This window comes from Mesoplodon mirus (assembly GCF_964341445.2).
Source record: "Mesoplodon mirus genome assembly, chromosome: 20".
Lineage (NCBI taxonomy): Eukaryota > Metazoa > Chordata > Mammalia > Artiodactyla > Ziphiidae > Mesoplodon > Mesoplodon mirus.
This window is the reverse complement of record NC_138996.1, coordinates 18818083-18840109: the sequence shown is the minus strand read 5'-3', so window position 1 is coordinate 18840109 and position 22027 is coordinate 18818083. Positions and strand designations below refer to the sequence as shown.

At 53.3% G+C, this 22027-nt stretch overlaps 1 protein-coding gene across 4 annotated transcripts; it reads right to left on the bottom strand.

The window, feature by feature from the left end:
• Positions 1-4010: 4010 nt before the first annotated feature.
• On the bottom strand, positions 4011-21495 carry DUSP4 (dual specificity phosphatase 4). Of its 4 annotated transcripts, XM_082608806.1 has the most exons (5): positions 20870-21495; positions 19385-19885; positions 9826-9971; positions 8661-8880; positions 4011-7990 (listed from the first exon to the last, which is right to left on the bottom strand). In XM_082608806.1, exons 2-5 carry the CDS (start codon positions 19821-19823, stop codon positions 7605-7607), a joined length of 1191 nt encoding a protein of 396 aa, XP_082464932.1. In that variant the 5' UTR covers positions 19824-19885; positions 20870-21495; the 3' UTR covers positions 4011-7604. The 4 variants fall into 4 exon arrangements, with proteins under 4 accessions (XP_082464932.1, XP_082464934.1, XP_082464931.1 ...); XM_082608808.1 differs by lacking the exon at positions 19385-19885 and having other exon boundaries at positions 20870-21488; XM_082608805.1 differs by lacking the exon at positions 20870-21495 and having other exon boundaries at positions 19385-20840.
• Between the last annotated feature and the right edge of the window lie 532 nt (positions 21496-22027).

Below are 22027 nucleotides of genomic sequence, written 5' to 3'. Positions count from 1 at the left end.
CTTCTTTGAAGTTTGGGACGGTGAACATATGTATTCATATTCGTGTATTTTCATGTATTTATCATTAAACAAATTTATTGGTGTATAATTTACCCATTTTAAGTGTAAAAGTCAGGTTTTGTTTGTTTGTTTGTTTAGTAAATTTACTAAATTTAAGAGCTGTACAACCACCCAAAGTGGTGATGCAGAGTCAGCTTGGGAACACTACGATGGAGATGCCTGGAACTCCAAGGTCAAGTTCCGGAGCTTTTCCACTGAACTTCCCCATGGCAACTAGTGGGGAGCCAGTTTCCTGAGCTACTGCTCTGGTTAAGAATAGATTCCCTGCTTTCACGAGAGACTTCAGCACCATTTCCAGAAGATCGTCAGGGCTCCCTCTTCTTCTGTCTGTGCTGTCAGCAGTGAGCTCCCTGGAACTCCTATGGGTCCTTTGCTAATTCCTGCACAATGAAGTGCACACTTCTTCGACCCCTGGGTCCTTGGGCTGGACCAAATCTTTACGGAACATGTCATGAAATCCGCAATCTCTAGGGTAAGAGATGACTTTTCTCTAAAGAAAAGTACGTGTTGGAGAAACTGTCCCTTTCGCCTTGTTTTTAACTTGTCCATCCAGCCTCTCTCTTCCAGGAAGAGAAGAGGCCCATCCAACTGGTCAGAACTCAGGATGCCCACTGGAGTACATTTTCCCCGTTGGGTAAGGTCCTCACACCTCAAGATTAGCACATTCATCTTATTCTTTCTCCTGCTACAAAGTCTGCATCTTCCCCTCTTCACCTGCAGCTAGGAAGCTAACTTAGTGTGGGGCTTGCTCTGTAGACAGAGCTCTTTTGTGTTCATGGGGTGAGAAGGTCTAAAAGCTGGCTTGTCAAACTCAGCTCTTATCTAAGACCCACTGTTGGGAGGTAGCAGATGTGTGCCCACATGATGGATGTTACTTGCTTCTAACATCCTTGGAGGAAAATCCCAGTCTAAACCTCCCCAGCCCTGTAGCTCTATGTGCCTCCAGACATCCAGGGAAAAGAATCTTAGCAGAGGCTTGTGGGGATGCGTCTGTCTTACCCAGAGATCCTGGGTAAGACCTTTGTCCGCCTGTCCCAGCCTGGCCGCCAGACACAGGGTTTCAGTAGCTCTGCCCACTGGTCGTGGAGGATCCAGAACAATTCTCTCTAACTGTTCATACTGTGCGCTCAGTTGGTCCCTGTGCCACTCACTGTGCAGCAGGAAAGACACCTCAGGTGAACTTGAACAAACTTGACGTAAGCGCTAATGGGGAGAGGCGCAGGAGCTGAAATCGGTGGTGACTTCAAAAGCTCCTGCCTTTATTTCCTCCTCAGAATGTGCTTTTTCAGCTTTCTACTTTCCAGCATTTTTTTACCTAAGGTTAGGTTTATCTTGTGATGCTTTCTGGATCACATGGGGCCAATATAGCATAAGCAGACAGTAGGCATAGTGGTTAAAAGCTGTGTTTTGGTCCTTGGACGAGATCTTGGATGACCAATGTCTCTGGATTAGGGGTGAAATGTGCATTTTCAGGTTTCCTAGGTAACTCTCTGTTTATTGGTGTGGTGGTTTGAAAAATGGCTACGATGAATTTTTTTTTTTTTTTTTTTTCGGTACGCGGGCCTCTCACTGCTGTGGCCTCTCCCGTTGAGGAGCACAGGCTCCGGACGCGCAGGCTCAGCGGCCATGGCTCACGGGCCCAGCCGCTCCGCGGCATGTGGGATCTTCCCGGACCGGGGCACGAACCCGTGCTCCTGCATCGGCAGGCGGACTCTCAACCACTGCGCCACCAGGGAAGCCCACTACGATGAATTTTTGACATTCCTTCCATCCAGAGGCAGGGTCTGGCTCGCCTCCCCTTGAACCTGAGCAGGCTTGAAACTGCTACAACTGATACAGTCGAGAGGAAGTGATGCTCTGTGACTTCTGAAACCAGACCCTAGAAGGGGGTGGAGCATCCACCTTGCTGGCTGGCATACTCTCGCTGGAGTTCTCATCTGTCTTGTATGGACTCTGACTGCTCGACTGGAGAGGGTGCATGTAGGCGCTCAAAGCGACAGTCACAACTGAAGTGTGAGTCTGTGAGTCGACAGCCAGATCAACTGCCAGCCATGTGAATGAGCCGTTTGGATGGCCAGCCTGGCCGAACCCCCAGATAACAACAGCCCAGCCAACAGTGGCCGCAGGAGAGACCCCAGTGAGAACCACCCAGCAGAGCCTTTCCCAGCTGTCCAATCTCCAAATTCCCGAGCAAAGGAAAATGGTTGTTGGGTTACACAACTGTGTTCTTGGGTAAGTTGCTACAGTAACAGTGATGTGATCAGAATAATTATGGGCTGCGGGTTGTTATAACGGCAGGGGATTGAAGGGAAGGGAGATGCTAGAGGTCAAGCCTGTATCAGGCAGTCCTGAAACCAGCTGTAAGTCAGAATCTCTTGGTGGGAGTTTGTGCAGTCTCTGACTCAATGTCTTAGATGAGCCCAAGGATCTCTATTTTTAAAATAATCTCCTATAGGGCCTCCCTGGTGGCGCAGTGGTTGAGAGTCCGCCTGCCGATGCAGGGGATGCGGGTTCGTGCCCCGGTCTGGGAGGATCCCATATGCCGCGGAGCGGCTGGGCCCGTGAGCCATGGCCGCTGAGCCTGCGCGTCCGGAGCCTGTGCTCCGCAACGGGAGAGGCCACAACAGTGAGAGGCCCGCGTACGGAAAAAAAAAAAAAAAAAAAAAAAAAATCTCCTATAAAAAATTTAAAACTATTTTTATCACAATAGTGATAGATGCCCATACAAAAGGATATAAGTCTTACCCCCCAACCTTGTGACTCTTTTCTTTTAATTTTCCTGCATATTTGTTTCTTCAGGTGAAATCAGGATCATTTTGCCATGTTCCTCCCAAATCCTGTTGGTGTTTTGATTGAGATGATATTAAATGCATAGGTTAATTTATGGAGAAATAAAATCTTTTCAATAAGGAGTCTTTTCATCCAAGAACGCAGTATGTCTTTCCGCTTTTTTCAGATGTTCTTCTATGTCCCTTGGTAGCGCTTTACCATGTCCATCAGCTAGGTCTTGCCTATCTCTGGTAAAATTTACTGTAGGCAGTTTATCTTTAAGCTGATATTGTAAATGGGATCTACTACTTCTATTTTATTTTTAATTGATATTTTCATATAGGAAACCTATTGATTTTTTCATGTTAATTTTGCAATCAACTACTAGCTGAATTCTCTCATTCTCTCTTCTGATAGTTTTTCAGTTGATTCCCTGGTGTTTTTCAGATACATATCATCCGCAGATAATTTGGCCTCACACTTTCCAAACTGTGTACCTCATTTCTTTCCCTTGCTAATTGCATTGGCCAGTGCTTCTAAAATAATGTGAAATAACAATGACACAGTGGACAGACATGTTTACTAACATGATTTTGGTTTACAATTTGGGAAATCTGTACCAGTGGAATCTGATAGAAGCAATGCCCAGATCAGCATTGGGGAACCACTGACATATCATCTTCATCCGTTTATTTCTTCTGTCTGGAAGCATATTGCTATTTCCATGCTACAGAATATGAGGGAACATGAGGTCCGTAAAATTTCCTAAGATTCTGTGAGCCAGGCTGGACCCCCTCATTATTGATGGGGAAGGGTGGGGTAACTCCTTGGTTATAGCCCTAGTCACTTGTGCTTTAGACTATTTAAGATTGACTTCTCCCACCTGGGAACCATCCTTATCACTCCATCCTGTGCTTGGCACAAAGGAGACTCTCAGATGAAGGACATCTGTCTCTTATCCTTCACTTCGTCCTGTCTCTCTGACTAGAGAAATCAGGTTCTTGAGATTCCTATCCGCCTTCTCCTGTCACCTTCCTTGAGTGGTGTTTAGGGAGCTCACAGAGCTGACCAGCCTGGCTCCACGGGAGATGGTATGCAGTGCACAAGATTATCAAATGACCCAGATCTTCCAAGTCATGATATCAGCGCAGTTTTTCAGGAAAGGATAAACCAAGCCAGAGGTGGTTGAAAATGTATTTATTTTTCTTCAAATGATCTTTTTTTCAAGCAATAAATAAAAACTGACATGTTTGACTTTTCTAAAAAACAAAACCAAACAAAAAATCCCCTAGACTATATACATCCTACAGAAATACAAGCATATCAAATGTAGAAATGACATCACTCTGAAAGATGGGGCTATTTACAGAAGTTACAAGTATTGCATTGCTCTGTCTTGAAGAAGCCTCTTTCTCCTATGACTCATAAACTCTAAGGAAAGGCAGGGTCCTCTTCAAAGAGGTGGCACTCTCCAGCCCTCTTGATAGACAGGGAAACTTTGAGGGAAGAACATCAACATCCAGACACTGTATTCCGTTTCCTAACAACGCTCCGCAGATCAGCTGGCTTTCGAGGGGCCTGAAAGGGCGCCTCGTTCAGGAGGTCATGTGGCCCCTGAGCTCCTGACAGAAACCATCTTGTCCCTCAGTGGAGCTGAGGGGACTGGCCATGAGTCCACGCTGAACTAGTGACAAACCCCTGGCTGTGGTTTCTGCCAGACAAGCCAGCTCTGTGTTATCAAGACCCAGCCTCCAAGAGCACCTTGCCATCCAGAAAGTAGCTTCCCAAACTTGGTTACACACGGAAAGCACTTGGGGAGCTTTAAAACCTACTGATGCCTGGGTCCCTCCTCCAGAAATCCTGCTGTACTTGGTCGGGGATCGCCTGCTAGCAGGGTTTCAAAGGTCCCCAGCTGAGGCTGACGGGCAGCCAGGGCGAACCACCACTTAACCAACTAAAGGCTTGGCGGCCCCTCCAATGTCACAGCCCCTTCCCCTCACATTTGAATCACCCGTCCCACCTCCCTCTGCCCATCTTCCGGCAGATTCTACATTTTTTCTCATGGCTTCCCAACCTTTTGGGTAACTCTCTGGAATCGGGCTAGGATGGGTACCTGAGGAAAATGGTCTCAGGAGGCCACGACTGAGGCTGGGAGCTCCCGGCCACTGGCTCACAGGCGGCTTTAGCCGAATACTGCTCGGGGGAAGCTCCACAAACACACTTGGGTCATACAGAGATGCCGGGAGGGAACCGGCAGCATTCTCCAGTCTCTACGGAAGATCCAAAGTGCCTACTGCCTTTGTCAACAGCACAGTTGGTCTTCGGTGTAAGTGGCAATGCTTTCCAGCCATGACACATATTTTGCGTCACCAGAAATCACTCCATGGGAGAGACACCTGTTGAAACCCACTGGCCACTTGGACAGACCCTGCGGTGCTGTCTTCATTACAGCTATTCCAAGTCATCAAAGAGGCTTCTGATGGGGGAATAGTGACCCAAATCCCTGTTTCCAATCAAGCCAATTTCCTATTTGATTTCTAAGAGTTTGGGGGCTGCTATTGAGTACAAAGAAAATGGCTTTATAAATAGTGGTTTGACGCTGTGACAGAAGACTTGAATTGGAAAGCAGGGAAAAGACCTGTCTGGGGCGGGTCCTGGGCTCCGACCGTGTGGTTGGGATCCAGTCTGGGAAAGCAGGATACACAAGTTTTGGTCAATGTACACTCATTCTGTAAAAAGCTACTTTTCCTCCTCTCTCAAGCAGTCCCTCCTGTGGGCCTATGTGCTTGTGGGAACCCACACTTTTTCAGACAGGGCTTGGGAAAGGCAGGACCAATGATGCCAACACAGGTTCATGTTTATGGAAGGAAATGTAAGGAACCTGGTCCTCTCTGGGATGTGGGGCTGAGAAGGAGCATTCCAACACTATTCCAACCTTGAGGCTTGAAGTTATTTATGGGTGAGCAAGAATGTGCATCACTTAGATCCTCAGAGGGCTAAAAAGAACCCAAAAAACAAAACCAAAAAGCATGCTCTCGCTTCTAGACAAGTTTGGGATTACCTCTACCCTGGCACTGGGTAACAACACTGTTCCACGATACTACAAATTAAATAACACGTGGTTTGTTCCGTTCTTCCTCCCCCCAAGCCCAACCCACCTCCTCCTTTCTCCAAAAGCCATTCCTCCATCTGGAAAGGGCCCTGAAAATGGCAGTATCCCAAGAAAGGATTCTAAGATGGCACTCCAGTGCCCTGGACGCCTGTCACAGAAGCCGAGCAGCCAGCTCCCCTGCAGGGTCTGCCTGACTCCTCACTCACTCTCTCTTGCTGTCCTAGACTTCCAAGGGACCTGAAATGGGGTGTCCGCTCCCTTCTTTTTATTCACCTATTCACTTTAAAAATATTCACCAACCCCTCGAATTTTAAGAACGCAAGAATTTGTTGGTATCCTTCATTCCAAGCAAACCCCCTAAAATTAAAAACTCCCTAAAATTAAAAACTCTGATTGATGCAAAAGAGAAAAGAGATGGTGCTTCCACTTCCAAAAGGATCCATGTCGGGTCTATCTCTCTTAGCTGGGTTCCCCAATGGCCTTGCCAAATGATTCACTGCAGGAAACACTGAATTGCACCCAATTTTTTTTAGGAGCACCTTATATGATATGGCATGTATCACAGATGATATACAAGTTCTCAGGCAGGTCTATGAGAAAAATGCTTCCACCGCCAAAGTGAGTTATTGATCACCAGAAACGGTTGTATTGTTGTGGTTTCAAATCGCTTCAGTGGCCCATGTGCCCAAGAACCAAGTGCGCTTCACGCTCCGTATTCGCGGATGCAGTATGCGCGGATGCAGTATCCGCGGATGCAAGAATCAGCGGATTTACGCATCCACGGATTTGGGTATCCGCGATGGAGGGAAGGGGTGCTGGAACCAATCCCCGGCGGATACCGAGGGAGGCTGGAATGAAAAAGTAGTCCCTTCCTTTCTTCCTCCTCCCACCCCACCCTGCCCCCTTCTCAGCGGTAACAAACGCAAGCTGATCATCATGCTAACTTGTACACACCACTTACTTCCTAACTGCTTTGACGTCTGCATGCTATTGTGCTCTGCTGATCCACATTAACATAAATATATTCTAAATTCACCATCACTAGACTCTTTGTACTTACATACTCTGAGGAAATTCTTAATAAATACTTTTATTTATTATTAAGCATAATTATTCACCTGTTGGTGGTGACTTAGAAAGGAAAACCATGTCCTAAAAGATTTCTTTAAAAAAAAAAAAATCCTGTAACTACAACAACAAAAGGACCAAGCACACAGAACCAGGCACTTCTGGCAAACTTGTTTTTATCTTGTCCCTTTCCCTCCCCTCCCTCCCTTCCCCTCCCCCTCAATAAAACTGGGTGGGCACATTTGCCAGGATCTGTGGGTTTCCTAACTTCAAGCCTTACTGCTGAAAAAAATGAGGTAAGAAATTCCTATCTGAAAAGTAAAACTGACGCACAAACCAAAACCCAGGTCTTCCCTGCCTGCTGAGGAAGACATTATTGCTCTAAGTTGGAGTGTTGTGTTTGTTTGCGTTAAATATGTATTCGAAGTCCGTATTGCCATTCTAGCTGGCCCCCCGGTTGGCCAAAGAGAGATGGATGGAAGGAGCTCTGTCGCCCCCTGCGGGCCAGTCCCGACCTGCTTGCTGCCCGCACAGGGCGCCACCCAACCCCGGGCTGAGAGCGGAAGGGTGTAGGGGAGGGAGGATCTGAGAGGCTCTAACAGCTGGGGGAGGTGGTGATGGGGCTGTGCAGATAGGGCAGGCTGCTGGGCGCCGGGTGCCCCCCGACGGAGACCGGGAAGCTGAAGACGAACTGCGACGTAGGGGTGGGAGTGGCCTTGCCCCGCTCGCGCAGCGGCCCCGACGGGCTGGCGGCCTCCACCGCGCAGGACGTGGCCAGCACCTGCGACTCGAACTGCAGCAGCTGCCCCATGAAGCTGAAGTTGGGCGAGATGATGCTCCGCCGCTGCTTCACGAACTCGAAGGCCTCCTCGAGCCTCACGCGCTTCTTCATCATCAGGTAGGCCAGGCAGATGGTGGCCGAGCGCGAGATGCCGGCCTGGCAGTGCACCAGCACGCGCCCGCGGCAGTCCTTCACCGCATCTGGGGCAGAGAGCGGCGCGCCGTTAGCGGCGCCCAGGTCCCCATCCTTCCCGGAAGGCGGCTGCAGGCGGCCTCAGCCGGGACGAGGGTGCGGGGGGGCACTGGAGAAGAGGGGGCCCTGCGGCTGAACCCCTGAAGGAACAGCGCCTCCCAGGCTGAGGCCGCGCAGGGGGGAAACCCACGGGGGGGACCTCTAGAGTTCCACCCCCGCTAGGGTATTTCGGAGAATTAAGCAAACAAAGGTACTACGCTTAGCAAATACGCCAGCTGAAGCTGGTGCAATCCCGGCACACACGGCAGGGTTTTCATTTACAGGAACAAAAACAATGACCCAATCCTCCCTTTGTCTCCCTCCCCATCCCCAGAGTCATCCTCTGGGCACCTGGGGACGTCCAAGAAAAAGGTACTTGGCTCTGTAAGCTAATTGCACCTGCTGTTTGCCTAAGCCCGTCATCCTATCCAGGGCCTGCACAACACCCCACGGGCAAGCCTTCCTATTGAGGAAGAGGGGAAACAGGCAGCCCCCGCCCCGGATATGGCCCTTCCTAAGTCCCTTGTTCCACACACCAGTACCACGTGGTTCCCTCTTCCCTCCCATCCTCCCTCCGCCAGACTTGGGCCCAGCACCCTGGCCTGGGAGGACCCAGCTCCCTGGCCAGAGCCAGCCTACCGATGTACTCGATGGCCTCCATGAACCAGGAGCTGATGTCGGCCTTGTGGTTGTCCTCCACCGGGATGCACTTGTACTGATAGTGTCCTTCAAAGTGGTTCGGGCAGTCAGAGGAGACATTCAACAAGGCTGTGATCCCCAGGGCGTCCAGCATGTCTCGCCGGGCTGCGTGATAGGCGCTGCCGAGGTAGAGGAAGGGAAGGATCTCCACGGGACCCCCCTGCACCAGAAAGGGAAAACAAAGCGCCCCCCCACCACGGGCAAACGTCGTTAAGTGAAAAGCAACTGGGCAGGGGGCTGGGACATGTGGGGCGGGGAGAGGGAAGCCAGTCTCAGGTGGGTTTTCACGGGCCCTGGGGACACTGCCCGTGGACCCAGCCCCTCCAGGTTTCCCATGTGCCGCTCGGGCCCCGGGATGGGCTCCCTTCTGCTCTGCTATGGGCCCCACCCGCTGGTTCAGGCAGGCCACTTCCCCCATGACAAATGAAGCTGGCCGTGCCCCACTGTTTGTGACGTGAAGAGCTTACACCCGCTACCACTGAGCTACGCGGCTTAGGCACTTATTTGGTTGGAAGCACCTTCACTTGGCAGATGAAAAGCAGACGCCATGTCAACCTCACACACAAGAGGAGGCATCCTGGCAAAATGAGGTAACGCTGGCTTCACTAATGACACTTTTCTGAGTCAGATCAACACAAGTGATCTCGGATTTGGGGAGCAGGGTTGCTGGACCCCATAAATTCACTCCATCTCCATCTAAAGGAAAGGGCTGGAAGAGGTGGGCTTGTAAGAAATGTAGTGGCATAAGCTGGTTTTCTTGGGAGAAGGGTTGGTTGATCATTTATGTCCATTTAGCATTTACAATTAACTTGTATAGGGGGGCGGACAGCCGAACTGTTTTGAATCGGGGCTGGGGTTTTGGCTTCCTACAGAGCAGCCCACATGCTTCTGGTCTCCTTCCTTGCTTGTGTGCACATAACTCTAGAGGCTAAGTCGGGGACGTATGTGTTTATATTCTTTTCTTAGGTGAGGGTAATAAGAGAGGCAAGGGGAAGACTTCCAAGGAACAGTGGACTCCACCTAACATCACACCCCGATACTCAACACATTCTCCCCAAAGCGAGGCACTGCGTCCAAAGCCTTTGACAAGCAGTCCTCTTCACACCTGGTCGTGCAGTGGGGTGCTGCAGGAGCTGCAGCCCAGGTCCAAGGACTCGGCCGTGCTTGGCGGCACAGCAGGTGGGATGGCTGCCAGGGCCTTGGTTTTGGAACAGAATTCCGGGTACTCGGAGGAAAATCTCTCATAGCCACCTGTAAAGGAGAAAGATATTCACGTTAATGGGGTCACTGAGCCAGGAGGAAACCACAAAGAACTTGAATCCTACCTGATGGAGGAGAGCTGTTGGGAAGCTGGGGCTGGTTGTACCTACATTTGACACTGGGTGGCGCTGTGAGCCCAGAGATAATGGCTATGGAGACGTTTCCCCCTGAGATGCGGAGACTACATTCGTCCAAGACCGCATCCTGAAGGCCGGGATGAAAGCTTTAGGGACAAGACTTTGGATTGGGATGCAGATGCACAAAGGAGGGTGTGCAGGGGAGATGAAGAAGGGATAATTTCTTTACAGTGATAACAAAGAAAGAGGGAATAGCCACTGGGGGTTTCCATGAGCACTAAGGCAGCCTTCAGCTGGCCCCGGGGCCCTACAAAAATGTCTGTCGTCCCCCAACTCCAGCCCTTCTTTTAGAGAGGTTCTCCAATGTGGGAGAGAATAAAAAACTATTACCCTGGCACCGGCCCTTCTGGATCTCAGCAACAGAACAGATGCCAATCACACGGCCCCATGAACAGCTGGTTCCATGGACATGGGGCCAAAATGAGAGCAAATGGGCTTAAATCTAAATAAATCCCTCTTGCTACATACAGGTTTGGGGCAAGGGAGGATTTCCTGACCTGAGAGTTGCTAAGCCCTGGAATGGTTCTCTGTGGGGTCGTCTTCCGGGGAAGGGAGGTCGTTTAAGTAAAAAGAGATAAATGGCCAACTTCTCTGGAAAAGTGTTAGTGCCATCCAGGAAAGGGCCAGCTGGGCAGACGTGGGCAGAGATGTGGGCAGAGATGCGGGCAGAGGCAGGCAGTGAAACACACCAAGAAGAGAGACTTTCAGCCCGTAGCTCTGATTTTCTTGTGATCTCTGGGACTTCCCTTTGCGGGACACTTACCATCTATTGTCAAGGCTTGGCCCTGCTTGTATTTTTATTTTTGCAGTTTCTGTTGGACCAAAGATGGATTCTAAATGAATTCAGTAGGGTCTGCGGGTTCTGGAACAACCACTCAACTGATGGTCACGTAGGCAGCTAGCCCGTTACGTCTTTATGACTAAGTGATGGGGTGGGTGCCACTGTTCCCGATCACCGTGCAAAGCAATTTTCCAACATGTGACGGTTAGTCAATTACTTGCCCTGAATCCCAACCCTAGAAACTTCCGCTTTGGAGAGGAAAGAAAATTACGTTCGCCACATCACTAAGGCTTCCAGAAACAGGGCAGACATTTTTTCCTCTCTGATTGGAGGCCTCCTGTTTCCCCCACTCCCTCCCGCAGGCTCTAAGTGGATATTTCTCTGGTCCCAGGCCCCGGCTCCTGCTGAGTCATAATGACCAGCCTCCCTGGAGGGAAAACCTGCTAGAGGGGCCAGTACTGCCCACTTCCGATGTGCTGGTGGCCTCCGTGGACTTCTCGTCACAGGAGCGGCCTCCCCCGCCCCCGTTATCACCCCCATCTGTCCCCTTTCCCTGTAAAGCTGTAAGCACCACTGCCCCGAATGCGGTGTGTGCGGGAAGAAAAGCCAGCAAGTGCCTTTAGCTGAAGTCCCTGGGATGGCCCCCTGGGATGGGAAACTTCGGGAGATGCTGCCCTTTGGAGAAAGCGGAAGGAGAAATGGGTCACTCGACCAACGGAGGTTGATCATCTATATGAAAAGCCATCACTTGTTATTCTAGAGACTTCTACAGGATTTGAAATTTTTTAAGTAAGATGATCCGTGTCTTTATTACATACTTTGAGCTAGTAAAATACATTTTTTTTCAAAGAGATGCAAGGCATGAGTGGTGCCCTCCAAAAGCTCATCACCTAGACAGGCAGGCCAACAGTCACAGGAGGGCCAGGGCCTGGCTCCAAGGTCACAGAGGAAGAGCAGCCCTGAGGGACCTACAGGTGACTTCAGCTTTACTGGCAACTTCTCAGACCCTGGACAGCCTTCTCCTCCTGGGCTTTACTTATTTTTTCCAGTAGGCATCTTGAGAGCTGGTAGTTAAGACAGCAGAAGAACAGGTACTGGGCACTTCCTGAGCCCCGAGTGCCCTGCCCAGTCCGGGACACCTGCTACCTCCCAGGGTCAACCATCAATCAATCCGGGACGGGGAGGGCCCGGCAGAACCCTCGGAGGGCTCTGAGCCTGCGGCTGACCCTGGGGGTGTGGTGTGCAGGGGAGGGTGCAGGCGGCCCAGAGGCCAGACCCAGCCTGAGGGGGGCTGTCTGTCGTCACCCCCAGGCTGCTCATAACAGGACAGAGAGACAGCAACGGTCAGGAAAAGGCACCATTACAACAAAGTGGAAAAACACGATTACTGAAAAGTCTGTTCCCTCGGGGGGGTTTTCAGAGAACAGGCAGAAAGGAACTAAGTGCAGAAGCAGATTTGTTCAAGGGACAGGAACAAGGTGAGGGCTGCGTCCCTCGGTGGCAACAGTGGAAAGGTTTTCCCTCCTGAGCCGTTGCTAGCTTTGGGGGCGGTCTGTGGCTGGTAGTCACAAGGAGCGTCACCAAAGGATCTCCTTCTGGGGCCAAGGTGCTGCACTGAGGCCAGGCCCTCGGATGAGCTGGACGTGCCCTGGTGGGCCTGGAGCTCACAGGCGAGGCAGTGCAGACACAGGAGTGCAAGTCAGGGGCCATTCAGTCCACACCCCGTGAGGCCACACGCCAGGAAGCCACCTCCAGGTATCCCATGCGTGTTCATAAAAATGACAGACCCTCTTAAAAGGAAGTGTTCATTATGTGTCAGGCTCCTCCCACACAGGTATCCAACCAGTAGCCCTAGAGGAAGGCGTGACAAGCCCCAGTTTTACAGAAGAGGAAACGGAGGTGCAGGGCAGCCCCCAGGTAAGGGCGGGACCGGCATTCAGCCCACAGAAGGGGCCTGAAAGCCACTTTGAACCTGGCCGTCAGGAGCCCACCCTGCTGCTGCCCACTGCTACCTCCCCGGTGGGCCTTCTCTGGGGGGCTTGCCTGCTGGTTTCATCACGCGAAGAAAGTTTTCACGCAGAAACAGAAGGGATGTGAACAGAGCGCTGCTGACACTTCACCAAACTGCTTCTTTCTGGTGCTTTTCCAGGTAGTCATGGAGGAGCCGTGACCAGCGTTTTTCTATTTAATGAAATAGAATAGAAGCTACTTGAATGCACTGCATTTACAGAGCGTGTAATTTCACGGCACTGTGCTTTCAGAGTGACGGTCCCCGTCACAGGGACTTCAGCTAAAGGCACTTGCTGGCTGGCTCTTCTTCCCCCACACACCACCTTTACTCCAGCCCGAGTGTGGCATTAGCCCCGTCAGTGTGGGGCTACAGATACCTGGCCAGGTGATGAGCTACTGGAGGGTACCACTCACGTCTTACATCTCTTGGAAAAAAAATGTATTTTAAGAGCTCAAATTACGTAATAAGCACACGGATCATTTCACTTAAAAAAACATTTCAAATCATCTTGAAGTATATAGAGTAGCCCTATACTGGGTCGTGGCAGAAATGAAACTGAATTTCTTAGGGTGGCTGGGATTGAAGAAGACTGTTCCCGGCCCTCTCTCCTCCGTACCTCCCTCCCCAGCCCACATCTGTGCAGGTAGCAGAGCCTCGGCCCTTTCAGTAAGAGCTAGATTTAGATCTCCAAGTTTTATCCAAAACTCATGAGAGGGAAAGCTTATTGCCACTGTAGACCCGGAGGGGAGCGCTCTATCCCGTGACCCCTGCAGATGTGCAGGGTGGGCAAAGCAGACAGGTGTGGATGCGTCCCAGCTCCAACTGTGGAAGCCCAGCTAACACATTCCCTCTAAGTCCTGTTTTCCACCCTCAAAATGTAAGGATTCCAGACGATATCATCTCTAAGTTCCAACGTTCTGTGATCCTGAATGTCCACAAACTACTTATTTGCAAACTACAAACTGACAGCAGGTGCCTCAAGACCTACATTTCCATCTTCTGAACACATTTTCACAGCACAAACGCCAATGAATTCCCACCTGGTTTTCTCCTACGTCCTATTGCATGTAATTCTGTAACAGACATGCTGACTAATTTTGACCTGTTTTTCTCATGTTCTTATTTAACAATATACCTTCTAGTCTTAAAGCTCTCGTTTTCTCAACTTCATTTTAAAATTTGAGAGCCTTGGGGGGCGCGGGGGAAAAAGGACTATAATTTTCCACTTGATTCCCCTGAGGAATAACTACATCTACAGTTCCATTCTGTGTTCTTTTCATCTTCTCACACAGAAACTTTAGCTTTGAAAACTGGCTGGCCTCCTGCTCATGCAGGGGTGGGAGTGAATGTGTGAGAAAGTCCTTGGGAAAGGGCAGGCTGGCGTAGTGCTGGTCGTCTCACCATAATAGGACCCTTAATGGGGTCTGTGATGGGAAAGACTGTCTCTTGGTGGTGACGATGGTCACGGATCTTAATGTGGCTGCCAGTTTTTCCCCGTGACCCTCTCCACGCTCAGAATATCACCCATTCACAGACAGGGCTCATGGCCTCGCTCTCTTGGGACAGCTTATCAATACGAGGCAAATGTTGCCCAGCAGGCAAGTCTGGGGACATTCGAAGGTCCTTTGGCTTTGAGAACTTCCCTTGATGTGGGTGTTGACCTAGGAAGCGCCCCTCTAAATGCTGAGCAGCATTTCCAGTTTAGCTAAATGGGCTTCTCATCTTGGGGCTCGGTGTCAAGACCTCGGTCCTGGGCCAGCTGGGCTGACACCTGATGCCACACTCAGCCAGGGCCTTGTTTGCAGCCCCTCCCAGAGTCCTTCTGTGCTAACTGCTCTGTTCAGCAAGCCGCCTTCCGCTGAGAGTCTACATTTCTTCCTCTCAAACTTCCTCTTTGTTAGATGGGAACTGCCTCCCAGCAAGGAAACCAGCTATCTGGTTTCAGATGTTCTGATTTTTTCAAGGAATTTCTTGGCTCTTTAAAAAGGCCACCCTTTCTCCTCTCTGAGTTCTCTGTGCAGCCCACCTTGGTGGGGACAGCCTACCTTTCCTGTAAGCATCCAGGACAAGCCCAAGGGAGCTGTGATAGGCTTACAGACAATCAGGTTGTCACTCTCAATTTACACCTACACCCTGTCTTTAGTTGCTTTTGTTGGTTGGAAACATCCAGTTCAAATGATGCAAAGACGAGTGAGTTTGCTTCATTCCTTACAGTTCTTTAAGGCCTTCGACTAGGGGTTAGGAATTACCTTTAAGGCCTACTTTTTTTTTTTTTGTAATTCTAACAATTCTTGGCTGTCATGGGCATTGTGTCCTGTTTGCAAGGAGAAAAGCCAGTCCTTTTGCCTTTGGGTGAAAGAGGTGTTCAACCTCAGCATCCCCCAGGACTCTGCTGTTTGATGCCACTGACCTCCTGGAAACGGGGATGGGCAGGGCAAATGGACACAGAGGAAGAAAAGACAGATGACAGTCACCCGAACCCCACCCATAGCATCCATTACGGGCCTTAGTGGCTGTTTTCACAGGAAGCATAATGCCAGGGCTGTATGATCAGGCCTGGGGACTACTGGGTAGGTGACTTCCAACCTGGAAGGAGAAGCTGGAGTATTTAGTTGATCTTCCCAGTTTCTCAAAACAGCTCCAGGACAGCTTTTAAATCAGAACTTGAATAAGAATGGACAAAGGTCATGGGCTGAGATGAATTTTAGATAGAAGGAAAAGTAAGAATGTTTTTATACCTGACATCTTCGGCATAACAGACTGATTTATTTGGAGACTGTGGGAGGTAAAGGAAGACTTCTGTTAGGGTAAGAAAATGCTCTTTTTTTTTTTTTTTTTTTTTTGCGGTATGAGGGCCTCTCACTGCTGTGGCCTCTCCCATTGCGGAGCACAGGCTCCGGACGCGCAGGCTCAGTGGCCATAGCTCACGGGCCCAGCCGCTTTCGCGGCATGTGGGATCTTCCCGCACTGGGGCACGAACCCGTGTCCCCTGCATCGGCAGGCGGACTCTCAACCGCTGCGCCACCAGGGAAGCCCAGAAAATGCTCTTTTTATCTTTCTCTACTGACCCCGGGCGGATGGGGTGGGAGCGGTTGTCTAAAACCCTATTCCAAGGACCTATGAGGAGCGAGAAGGGGATTTCAAAGGAGATGTGTACTGTAATAAAATCTGAAAAGCTAAACTTTCTAAACTGTCCCGAAAAATGTCTTACAGGATTTCAAATAAAATGAGCTTAAAAAAAACCTTTATCCCAATGGGAAGCTTTTACTAGCCAAAAGAGCAGAAAATGTAGTGATTTGGGTTACTGCTTTTAGCAAACCTTGGGTAATATTAGGAATGTAAAGGCCAGATAGTATTTCATTGATAGTAAGTGAAGTTTACTCTAAACTGTGAATTCTTGCCTGCGGTATTAGTTATTAACTGCCTGCAATGAGTAACCAACTTTCTGCCCTCCAAAGTGGCAGAAATAGGAAAATCGGCCTTTAAAAATGCAATTAATTGGTAGAATTAGATAGCCTGTGGCCAGGAAGGGTAATAGAACTTCTGAAAATGCCCAGCTGTTTTTCCTCTCCCTCCAGGACGGCAGACACCAACAATCAGTCTTCCACTGGCTTAATGCCTGACCACTTTTATTCCACACCCACCACTGCACATGAAATGAGATGCCCAGGAAGGCCCATTGGCTGCAAAATAAAGGAACAACTCCAGTGGGAAAAAAATGACCCAACCCCTAATCAATTAAGGCATTTACTAAAGATAATCTAAGGGGCTTGTCTCTCCCTGTTTCCCTTTAGTTCCCCGTCCCCAGCTCCCCACGCCCATGAGCCCACATTTCCTGCCGTTCCACTTCTCCAAGGGATGGGAGTGCAGGAGGCATGGCTGTCCTCCCCCTGAGGCACGTTCCCGCAGCGCTGGGGGAGCAGACCACGCCCATTTCCCTCTGCCCTCACTAGGGATGCCTTTTCAGTAGAAGGCAAGGAGAAGAAAGAGGACCTGTGTGGAGACCGCCTCTGCTTAGCACATAAATGAAAATAAGTCAAGTTGAATAGAATAGGACCCAGTTAACCTCAAAGATGTTCCACCACCACTGCAGAACAAGCTGGAAGGAGGCCCCCCGCGCCCAAACTCTGTGAATTTTAGGCGGCTGCTTCCAAAGGCAGGCTCCCTTTGCTTAGAAAAACCCAGCTGAACCTCTCCTGGCTCCTCCCGGGGGGCCTGTTCCCGGAGAGAGAGAAGTTCGGTCCAGGCCTAGACACTTTCCGGCTCAGAGGATGCGGACTTGGAGAGGCAGCGGGCGGTCCTCCCTGCCCGCACCAGGGCAGACAACAGGAGGCAGTGCAAGCCTCGGGAGGAAACAGCCTTTAAAACACGCCTTTTCCGTGGGCCAGGCACCTCGCCAACCGCCAGGGGACTGTCGTTTTACCCACAGGCTGCCCGTCCAACGCAGCCTTCACATTAGCATCTGCCTTGCGCCGGGGGGCCGGTCCGCAGGGCGGCTCTCGGTACAGGTCTGGCTCCGGGCTCTCCCGGCGGGATTCGGGGGAACCAGGGAGGTGCCGCGAGCCCCAGGCGGAAGCCTTAAAAATCTGTCTCTCTCCCCGGGAGCGGGGCCTAAGTGTCTGCGCGCCCGGAAACCCTAGGGCGGTCCTCTCCGGATTTCTTCCAGGAAGAAAAACAAAACAGAACGAACCCAGACCCCACGTGCGTCTGCCCTACCTCGACAAGGGTCCTGGGTTCAGGGGCCGCGCAGGCAGGCGCGCGATCGGGCTCCAAATCAGGAGCGATCGAGGTCAGCGCGGCACGGAGAACACCCCGGCCAGCGCCTGCCACTCGAAGGGACTTTGGTCCCAGAGACATTTCTCTCCTCGTCCCCACGAGCGCGGGCACGCCGGCACCATGCGAAGGAGTGCAGGAGGCGTGCATCAACAGACCGGACCCCAGCCCGGCGCTCTACCCAGTCTGGGGCCGCATGGCTCCCGGCACAGCTCGGCGCCAGGGCAGGCGGGGGCCCCGGGCCCCCTGCGCCCAGCTCGCCGGGCTTAGCGGGCCTTCCGGTGCAAGGCCCTTCCTGGCACTTTCTCTTAAAGCGCTGGGAGGAGAAGGGAGGAGCGTTTGGTTCAATCTGAGGTGCCAAGGGCCGCCCTCGTAGAGAGAGAAAAATCAGCAAAATCGCCTTAGTAGTTCAACCAAAGGTCAACAGCAGCATTTCCCCAGCAGCTGACAGGTCAAATGGCCAGGAAACAACTGCCGAGAACAAAGTCCCCCGCTGTTCACGGGGGCAAGCCTGGCCCGCCGGCACTGGGCAGTGTTGTGCTTTTTGGCAGGGGCGGCGGGGAGAGGTTTCCACCGTGCCTCCCGCCCCATCTCCCTTCCTCTCCGGTGAGCGGGTCTGGAGAGGGCAGGGCAGGAGGGAGGGGGGCCAGGGGCGCCGACAGGGAAAGGGGCGGCTCTTTGATGGCCCGGGTCCGAAACGCCTCTAGGCTTCGGAGGCCAAGACCCACCGCGGGCGAAGGAACTCGCGGAATGAGGCGCGGGAGGAAGGGGCGCTGCGCGGCAGGGGCCCCAAGCAACCCGCCAGCTCCCCGCCGCCCGACACGCCCGGCAGGTGCGGTCGGCGCCCCCGTCCCTCCAGGTACTTGGGTAGCCCTCGGCCCTTTCGGGGTTTCCGACTTGCACATTTGACAAGACCTCCCCTCCCCAAGAGTTTCGCACTTAAGCGCGCGCCGCCATCTGAGACTCGAGTCTGAACAAAAGGTCGCACTTGTCGCAGTTTGAGGCCCCGTCCCGCCTTGCGTTCCCCAAATACTCGGACCTCCCGCCTCCCGCTCCGGAGCCTGGGGATAGCCCGAGGCGGGAGGGGTTGGCGACCCTCCAGGTGGAGCTCGGAGTTGGGCAGCAGGGGCGGAGAGAACAGATCGCTCCACATCAGGCCCGCAAGCCGATCTTCGTTTTTGCGTTTATGAAGGGCTGGTTTCCAGCCGGACCCGCAGGGCCCATCCCATCCCCGCGCTCACCCTCCTTCACCCCCTGCCCCATGTCTCGGGATCTCTGGGTCGGACTCAAGGCGGGGCCCGGACACGCCAAACCAACAGGCCTAACCTCTCCCCCACCTCCCGCACCGTGGCACTTGGGAGCACTTCCCTGGACTCGAAGGTGGGCAACGCAGCTGAGTCGCTTCGCCCGCAAGGCCAGACAGTTAGTGGCTGTAAACAATCGCAGAATCGCCAAGAAGGGTCCGGAATTTCAGGTGACGGAGCCCTCGCCGTCTCTGAGGACCTCAGGAGCTCGCGCTTGCACACAAACACACGGAATCCTTGCACACCACGCGCACACACCAGTACGCACAAAGGAGTGCGCGGGGGGGGATCCCGCAGCCACGAGTCCCTCCAGGCACCACTTCTCCTGCCCACTAAGGCTCAGGCCGCGGAGCCCCGCCGCATCGACCCTCCAGCTCGCGCCCGGCGCCGGCGTTTACCTTTGAGCAGGCAGATGTCGGTGCGCTCTGCGTTGCGTCGCAGCGCCTGCACCACCAGTGACACGGTGCTGTCCTCGCGGAGGCTCTCGGCGCGCGGGCTGCGCTCGTCGTAGACGATGACGGCTGAGTAGAGGCCGGAGCGCAGGCGGGCGCGGACCTCCTCCTCCGCGGGCAGGATCTGCTCCAGGCTCACCGAGCCCTTGGCCCGCCGCCGCACGATGGTGTTGCAGCGCACGTTGACTGAGCCTCGGATGTAGCCGGCGCTGTGCGCCAGGAACGGTCGGCAGTCCAGCAGCAGGCACTTGCCGCCGCTCAGCAGCCCCAGGGCGCCGTGGCTGCCGCTGCCGCTGCCGCCCGCGCCGCCACCGTTCTCGTCCCGGTTCATCAGCCTTTTGAGCACGCTGCAGTCCATCTCCCGCAGCTCCTCCACCGTCACCATGGTCGCCAGGAACCGCGGCTGCTGGGCACGCGAGGAGGCGAAGGACGCCCGGGCCAGCGGGGCTGCAGGAAGGGGCGAGCGGGGGCTAAGGGAGGGCGCGGGCAGAAGTGGCCGCAAACTTGGCCCTTAGAGGCTCCCACGGCCGAACCTCTTCTCCCCGGTCCCCTTCCTCCCGCAGCCTCGCAGTTACATAGCAGTCCGATCGGCCTCGGGCGCCAGGCAGCACAGTGCCAAGGGGGAGGTGGCGGTGGAGGGGAGTGTGTTTACGGGAGAGGACCAAGGGCTTCTTTCCGTTGTCGCCTCTATTGTATTTTGCCCGTTGTGCTGCTCCGGCCGCCGTTCCCCACGAACTGCCGGAGCTCCGCGGTTTGCCCCAGCCAGAGTTTCCTCTGCTCGACTTATAGATTTATTAATGCTCCTCTGCTCTCCCCCGGGAGGGGGCAGATTCATTACTATCTCGCGAGGCCCCGCCTCTTTCCATTCTAGGTCGCGAGCCCTGCTCCGCCCCCCGCGCTCGCTCCCCGCCCCCTCGCGACTCCCCTCGCCCCGCCGGTCCCACCCCCTCCGCCCGCCCGGGCGCGTGAATGGAGTACCGGCCGCTCGCGCCCAGTCACGGGGACGCGACGTCACAAAGAGCGGAGTAAACAGGGCGCGCGGCTCTCGCCGCCAGGCCCATTCATAAAACCAAGACCTAGAGAATGAGGGAGGAGGCCTCCGACCCGCGGGCGAGCCGCAGCGCCCGGACTTCGTGAATGGAGCTTGGCGGCGCCTCTCCCCGGCCTCCGCGGCCCGCGTCCAGCCCGACCCGAGTCGCCGTGCAGCCATCGCACCCCGCCGCGGTGGTGGCGGCGGCGACGGGCGGAAAACAAAGTCGCCAGCCGAGAAGCCGGCCTAGCGGAGGCCTGGGCTTGGTTTCGAGGTTTCATCCCTCTTCACCTCCGTGCTTCCCCCTTACCAGCCTCGCAGGTGTCCCCCACGTACCCAAGTGGACTGGGGAACCCTGCACCGCAGCCCAGCCGGCCCGGCCCTCCTCGCCCCGGGCTTACGGAGTGCGTTCGGCCCGCCAGCCGTTTTTTCTCTTGCGATTCCTCAGCCATGAGCTTCTGCCTTAGCCTGATCGATTTTCATCTTAAACCGTTAAATCAGCTTTATAGCTTCCCGAGGAACGTGGGCAAACCCCAACCCAGACGATGAAAGAGAAAACCCTCCCGCCCCAAAGCCCAGTTAATAGGAGTGAGGTGTGGAGTCTGCTGCTTTACGACCCGGAGGGAGGCATTAATTGAATCCGGAATGTTGTTCCCAAGAAGGAAGGCGGGAGTGCCACTCCCTTCCACGCTTCCTAAAGATGTTTATTTAACCCTGATGCGGGGAAAAAAACCCCGACGATTTCGGCTTTTGGAAAAGTCCTCAACCCATCTTGTACTCGTGTGAATTGTCTTCTCAGAAAATGACAATTAGGGTCCACATTTGGTGCGAAGCTAGACCCAGGGAAATTGACGCGTGAAGGATTTAATACGCTCCAGGGCCGATTCAGGTTTCTTTGCCTTGCTTTTTCCATGTCAATTCGCATTTTTCCCGCCCCCGTTTTTACTTATGCATTTCGTTTCCCAGAGGCCGGTTTTGGCAGGGGGTGTGCGCGCGCCGCGGTGGGGTCACGACAGAAGCCAAAAAGTATTCGCCCATCTTGCCAAGTCTTGTTAGTGAGAATTAACCAGCGAGCGGGGAATTACAGGACCCGGAGCGGGCCTTGGTGGCAGCGGGGTCGAGTCTTCCACTCTGGGTCTGCAGAGGCAGCAAGGGCCGCTGAACCCGCGGGGTCGCTCCCTCCCTTGAGTCGGCCTTCCGCTCCGCCTTTGTTCCCCGCGGAGCGGCTCTCCGGAGATGTCACCTCCGGCCTCCAGGGCCACCCCTCCACTCCCCAGCCCGGCCTCGGCGGCGACCTCCACTTCCGAAACCTACGACCCGCGCTCCCCTCCCGCTGCGCCCGCGCTCCCGGACCCCCGGCCCAAGCTGAGTGCGCCGCGAGGAGCGCCGCTCACCCATGGAGATGCTCCGTTATACCTCGGGCTCCAAAATGGCTCTGAAATGCACAGATCCCGTCTCTATTTAAAATTTACTACTTTGTTCATCGTGGATTCTTTTCGGGGGGGCACTAACTTTGTTTAAGGCACTACATTAGGATATTTATTTTGACCACTGACATT